Source organism: Rhinoderma darwinii, chromosome 7, assembly GCF_050947455.1.
Source record: "Rhinoderma darwinii isolate aRhiDar2 chromosome 7, aRhiDar2.hap1, whole genome shotgun sequence".
NCBI lineage: Eukaryota > Metazoa > Chordata > Amphibia > Anura > Rhinodermatidae > Rhinoderma > Rhinoderma darwinii.
Genome location: NC_134693.1, coordinates 61,538,356 through 61,545,450, shown reverse-complemented (window position 1 = coordinate 61,545,450; position 7,095 = coordinate 61,538,356). Strand labels below are relative to the sequence as shown.

Here is a 7,095-nt window from a genome sequence, read left to right as displayed (position 1 = left end):
TTAGGGGGCCCATCGCAACCCGAAACGCACATCATTTTAAATCGCGGTTGGACTCACTAATGGCCGTTCACAAGAAGCGCCGCTAATGGCCGTTGAGAGGGAAGGGCGGGCGGACTGCAACAGAGGGCAGCGCAGTGCTGATGAGGAGGAGGGGGATGGATATCAATTGCTGGATAGGACTAGCAGACGTGCGTCTGCTAGTCGTGGTAGAACACGCCCCTCTGACGCTTCACGTACCGACAGTGAGGAACAGACGAGAAGGGCGGTGGTCGAGCAACGAGGAGGTTAGTGTTCATGTTCGTCTCCATCTTAATTTACATCTAAGTGATTCCAGAGGACTCCATGAAGGGGGGAATAACCCCCCATCCCATCCCCCATAGAGCTCTCAGTATTTCAGTATTTATTATACAGCAGGGGGGTCTGAGCAGTGTAACTCACTGCAGAGGACTCTATGGGGGGACAATAATTTCCCTCCATAGACACTCAGCAGTGAGTTACACGCTCAACCCTCCCTGCTGTATAATAAATACTGAAATACTGAGGGCTCTATGGGGGATGGGATGGGGGGTTATTCCCCCCTTCATGGAGTCCTCTGGAGTCACTTAGATGGTTAGAACCCCCCTCCCCCATTCAGTATAATCCCCCCTTCCCATAGAGCCCTCACTAGTTACTAATATATTACAAGGGTAAGTCAAATTGTCTGACTTCTGGGGGCTGTATAGGGGGGGTCTGAGCGACGGGCTCTATGGGGGGGGCTACCCGCCCCCCACAGAGATGTCAGAATCAGACACTCAGACCTCCCTATAGAGCCCCCAGAAGTCAGACAAACTCACCTCCCCTTGCAATATAATCCCCCCATACAGCCCTCAGTTTTCCCATAAGAAAAATGTATGACATATCCACCATCCGTAAGTCCCATAAAACTGAATGATGGTTACGGAAGCAGTGTCTCTCGCCGACTCCCTCTGATCACTAAAACTAAGCGGCGGAAGCACGCGTGTGAGCGCTGAGCCACTTGGTTTCTGTTTCCGGAAAGCTGAGCAGCTTATGTACGGTCTCATAGAAAGTCAATGAGCCCGTACACCGCTACTTTGGCTTTCCAGAAAAAGCCAAACAGAAATGAAGTGGCTCTTTGCTCACATGAGCGCTTCTGCCGCTTAGTCTCCGCACCCAGACCCCCACCCATCAAAAGTTCTGACATGTCACTATGACATGTTAGAAGTTTGTTAAAAATTGACTTACCCTTTAGGCCTCATTTACACGAGCGTGTGCGTTTTGCTCACGCAAAAACTGCGGCGTTTTCCGTGCGCAAAAGGCACTTAACGGCTCCATGTGTCATCAGTGTATGATGCGCGGCTGCGAGACTTTCGCGCAGCCGCCATCATTATGACTAGAGATGAGCGAACTTATGAAAAGTTCGGTTCGGCTGGTTCGCCGAATTTCACGAAAAAGTTTGATTCGGACCGAACCTGTAATTTCCGTGCGCCGAGCATGGTACTGTCCAGGGTGCTGATAGAGTTAATGGGCTGCACTAACTCTTTCAACAACCTTGACAGTACATGCTCGGCGCACGGAAAATACAATTTTAATGTAATTTAAAAAAAAATAAATACGTTCATACTTGCATTCCTCCTGTCCGGCGATGACGTTTCATCCATGTCGCCGCTGCAGCCAATCACAGGCTGTAGTGGCGGTCACGCACGTCAGGATGATGTCAGAAGGCCGGCCTCCAGGAATGACGCTTCATCCCACGTGACGGCCTCTGCAGCCAATCACAGGCTCCTCTCCTGAAATACTCTGTGCTGCCTTAGGGCATGCCCCCACGTGGCGGATTTCCTCCGCAACTGTCCGCATCAATGCCGCACCTAATCCGGGTTGCGGATTACGGCTGCGGATCTGCCCAAAATGTGCAGTAAATTGATGCGGACTAGCTGCTGCGGACTGAGGGAAAAGTGCTTCCCTTCTCCCTATCAGTGCAGGATAGAGAGAAGGGACAGCACTTTCCCTAGTGAAAGCAAACGAATTTCATACTTACCGGCCGTTGTCTTGGTGACGCGTCCCTCTTTCGGCATCCAGCCCTACCTCCCTGGATGACGCGGCAGTCCATGTGACCGCTGCAGCCTGTGATTGGCTGCAGCCGTCACTTAGACTGAAACGTCATCCTGGGAAGCTGGACTGGAGACAGAAGCAGGGAGTTCTCGGTAAGTATGAACTTCTATTTTTTTACAGGTTGCTGTATATTGGGATCGGTAGTCACTATCCAGGGTGCAGAAACAGTTACTGCCGATCGCTTAACTCTTTCAGCACCCTGGACAGTGACTATTTACTGACGTCTCCTAGCAACGCTCCCGTAATTCCGGGAGCCCCATTGACTTCCTCAGTCTGGCTGTAGACCTAGAAATACATAGGTCCAGCCAGAATGAAGAAATGTCATGTTAAAAAAGCAAGACGCATCCGCAGCACACATAACATGTGCATGACAGCTGCGGACTTCATTGCGGAATTTAGAATCTCCATTGAAGTCAATGGAGAAATTCCGCCATGAGTCCGCAACCAGTCCGCCACTGCTCCGCAACAGATAGAGCATGCTGCGGACACCAAATTCCGCTCCGCAGCCTATGCTCCGCAGCGGAATTTTACGCATCGTCTAAACGAACACTTCTAAATTTAAGTGGAAGTCAATGGAGAAATGGCTCCGCTGCGGATTAACGCTGCGGAGTGTCCGCAGCAGAACTCAAGTGAAATTCCGCCACGTGTGAACCCAGCCTTAAACTCTGTGGACAGGTCAGGATCCTGTTTCTTTTAAATGCTGCTGGGGAACCCGCTCGATCCATTATATAAGGCTGCGCTACAGTGCAGCATTTAAAAAAAAAACAGGATCCTGACCAGAGTTTAAGGCAGCACAGAGTATTTCAGGAGATGAGCGTGCAGATTCAGTGCTGCTGTAAACTCTGCTCTTACCATTACGTAGCTCAGTCTGTTACCTCTCCTCCACTCCTGTCCTCAATAACACCTTCACATGATTGGCAAGTCACCACGTAATGGTAAGAGCAGAGTTCACAGCAGCACAGAGTATTTCAGGAGAGGAGCGTGCAGATTCTGTGCTGCTGTGAACTCTGTGTGAGGGGGGCCCAAGTTGTATCAACAGCCCAGGGCCCATGGTACACTTAATCCGCCACTGCGGCACTGGTTAAGCAGTCCAACTTGTAGTTGGTATGGGCACACTCTCCCAGTCCTACCAGGAGTTTTCAACGTCGAGAGACTGTACGGAGCTCTGTGGAACAGGGATGAGAATAACCATCCACACCCTCACTGGATCGCGGACTGTCTATTGCATTTTACTGGGGGAGAGTGTCCATACCGACTACAAGTTGGACTGTTTAACCAGTGCCTTGTGAGCGATAAAACTGTGCTGTGTTTTATTGTACGTTGTTTAGAGTGTTTTTGGATTCCACCGAATCTATTTTACCTGCTCCGGCCTGCGTTATACATTGTTGATATTAGAGCCAGGAGAAATTAGTATATTTGTTAAAATACTAAATTGGTATCACGGCATCCGTAAAAGTCCGAACTATTACAATATACCATTATTTAACACGCATCGTGAATGGCCTAAAAAAATAAAATCATTTAACCCCTTAAGGATGCAGCATAGTTTGGGCCTTAAGGTTCAGAGCCCATTTTTCAAATCTGAATAACTTCGGAATGCTTAAACCTATCCAAGCGATTCTGAGATTGTTTTCTCATGAGACATTGGGCTTTATGTTAGTTGTAAAATTTGGTCGATATACTCAGTGTTTATTTGAGAAAAATAGCAAAATTTAGAGAAAATTGGAAAAAAATTGCATTTTTCTGAATTGAAATGCATCTGCTTGTAAGACAGAGGGTTATACCACCCAAAATAGTTACTAGTTCACATTTCCCATATGTCTACTATATGTTGGCATCATTTTTCTGAACATTCTATTTTTTTTTTCTAGGACGTTACAAGGCTTAGAACATAACCAGCAATTTCTCATATTTTTAAGAAAATTTCAAAAGCCTTTTTTTTTTTTAGGTACCAGTTCAGTTCTGAAGTAGCTTTGAGGGGCCTATATATTAGAAACCCCCATCAAACACCCCATTTTAGAAACTAGACCCTCAAAGTATTCAAAACCGCATTTAGAAAGTTTATTAACCCTTTAGGTGTTTCACAGGAATTTAATGCAAAGTAGAGGTGAAATTTACAAATTTCATTTTTTTTGTCAGAATATCCCTTTTATTCCATTTTTTTTCCTGTAAAACAGAAGGTTTTACCAGAGAAACGCAACTCAATACTTATTGCCCAGATTCTTCAGTTTTGAGAAATATCCCACATGTGGCCGTAGTGTGGTAATTGACTGAAGCACCGGCCTCAGAAGCAAAGGCGCACCTAGTGAATTTTGAGGCCTCCTTTTTATTAGGCACCATGTCCGGTTTGAAGAGGTCTTGTTGTGCCAAAACAGTGGAAACCTGCAAAAGAGACCCTTTGGCAAACTACACCCCTCAAGGAACTTATCGAGGGGTATAGTGGGCATTTAGATCCCACAGGTTTTTTGCTGCATTTTGTGGAGTTAGGCTGTGCAATTGAAAATCACATTTTTCCGATAAAAGGTACAAATTATTAATTTTGACAAGAACTAAAGGAGAAAAAGCTCCCCAACATTTGTAAAGCAATTTCTCCCGATTACGGCAATACCCCATATGTGGTAATAAACTGCTGGCTGGACAAACGGCAGGGCTTAGAAAGGCAGGAGCGCTATTTGGCATGTCAATTTTGCTGGATTGGTTTCTGAGCGCCATGTCGCATTTGCAGAGCTTCTGAAGTACCAGTATAGGGGAAACACATTAAAAGTGACCCCATTTTGGAAACCAAACCCCTTGAGGAATTCGTTGTAGTTTTCATGGGGTGAATGCGACTTTTTTATCATTTTTTTAATTCTATTTTTAAGAGGCATGGTGACTAAAGAACAGCAATTCTACTATTGTTTTTTGTTAATTTTTTTTTATACCATCCACCATGCGCTATAAATTACATATTTGCTTTATTTTGCAGTTCAATAAGATTACGACGATATGTTTATAGTTTTTTTTATGTCTTATGGAGTTTGCACAATAAAATACTTTTTAGAAAAAAGAATTTACTTTTTGTGTTGCCTTATTCTAAGAGCCATAACTTAGCCATAGTAACCATCGCTGCCCGCTATCATGTAGCGGGCCGTCAATGGTGGTTAAAGCCCTAAGAAGCCGCGATTGCTATTGAACGTGGCTTCTAAGGGGTTAATCAGTGGGGACACCGCGATCGGTCCCCACTGAAGGAGCTGCGGCAACTGCTGTACGAGACAGCAGTTGTCACCGCTCCTGTATGTGTCGGAAGGATGGCCAAAATGTCCATTCCTCCCGCGGCGTACTATTCTGTCACTGAGCGCGAACGATGCACTTACCATGACGGAATAGTATGTCGTGGAGCGCGAAGGGTTTAAACACCAAAATCTTTGTTTTTTGGTCACCTTAGCACAAAAAAAAATGTAAGAAAAAGTGATCAAAAATCATATGTACCAAAAAATAAGCCCGAATACCGCCCAGTCGACAAAAATATTTCAAAGTTACGGTTCGCAGAATGTGGTGACACAAATAAAAACACCTTTTTTTTAACAAATAGTTTTTTCTTTGTAAAAGTAGTAAAATATAAAAAGCCTATATAAATTTGGTATCACAGTACTCGTATTGAGCTGCAGAATAAAGTTATTCAACAATCCAGAGAAGAACGAAAAGCAAAAAGTGGCCTTCCTGCCTTAAAATCCTTTTATTTCATCTAACAAAACATCCATGGACAGGGGGATGTTAAGAAGAAAGTTAAATTGTCATTTTTACCGCACGGTGAAAGCCGTAAAAACGAAACCCAAAAAACTTTGGAGGAATTGCAGTTTTTTCCAATTCCACCGACAAATAATTTCTTTCCATTTCCCAGTGGTTCCATATGGTACTTTAAATGATGCCAATAGAAACTACAACTCCCCTGCAAAAATAAGCCCTCACACCACTCTATTGACAGAAAAATGAAACAGTTATGGATCTTGGAAGGCGGGGAGTAAAAAACGAAATTGTAAAAATGCAAAAAAAATCAATGTATTTTTAAATCTACTGAACACCCTACATACAACCTATGTTTTGGATTATAATTTTATATATAAATGCCTATAGAGACAATAAAATATGTAAAAAAAAAATAGCTTTCCCTCAGAGTTGTATATATTATTGTTATTTTATCTCAATAGATGAATACAGGATCAAACCAGTAGAAGAAGTAAAGTACATGAAAAATGGAGATGAGGAAGAGCACAAAATTGTTCAGAAGAACCAAGAGAATTTGGTAGGAATTTATTGTTCTTTTTTATCCACTTGCAGAATTTCTTCTAGTAGCATGATACTAAAGCTGAACGGTACATGTAGATGAAATGGTAAGATCCATTCTAAGTTAATATGATTGACTTTCATTTATATAGCTTAGAATTTGTATCTATGCCAATGCTCGGCAGTCTATGTTTCTATGTTTTTGCACAAATGGAATTGGGTTCCAGCAGGACAAGAGGCCCTTGACCTAGCCACAAGAAGCAGGAACAGTGCCAACAGTCTTAGACCTACTTCCAACTTACTTTCTGTAGTTGCAGCATGGACTGTGGGCATTACTACCAAAGGGGGTATGGAGAAGGCTTACAGGGTACCTATCATGGAGGGAGAATTTTCAGAATAAGCCAACATGTGTGTGTGTGTACAAACAATATTCCTCACCACAAGGTCACCTGTATGATGCATTTTTTCATCAGTTTCCCCCTTCTCCAGGCTTTATGTCTAATAATCAGGTTATTATGAGCTCCGCTCCAAAAGGGGCCGGCACTGCCTGCTATGATGTTATCCCAATACAGCACCCACTCCCCCTAGCAGAGGGTCTTGATCAGTGTCCTAGGTGAACTCCCCATGTCCACTTTGCCTCACTACTGTCTACAATCCTCTGCTCCATTATTAGCAATAGGAACTGGCAGTCTATATACAGACCCTCCACCCCATCCTACAGAT

General features: G+C 44.0%; 1 protein-coding gene across 2 annotated transcripts in view; it reads left to right on the top strand.

The window, feature by feature from the left end:
- The window catches only part of C7H1orf21 (chromosome 7 C1orf21 homolog), a 124,885-nt gene that overhangs the window by 78,004 nt on the left and 39,786 nt on the right, over positions 1–7,095 (top strand). For both annotated transcript variants that reach the window (XM_075833448.1, XM_075833449.1), the window contains exon 3: positions 6,297–6,391. In XM_075833448.1, the coding sequence (XP_075689563.1) occupies positions 6,297–6,391 (95 nt within the window). The remainder of the gene's footprint in view (positions 1–6,296; positions 6,392–7,095) is intronic.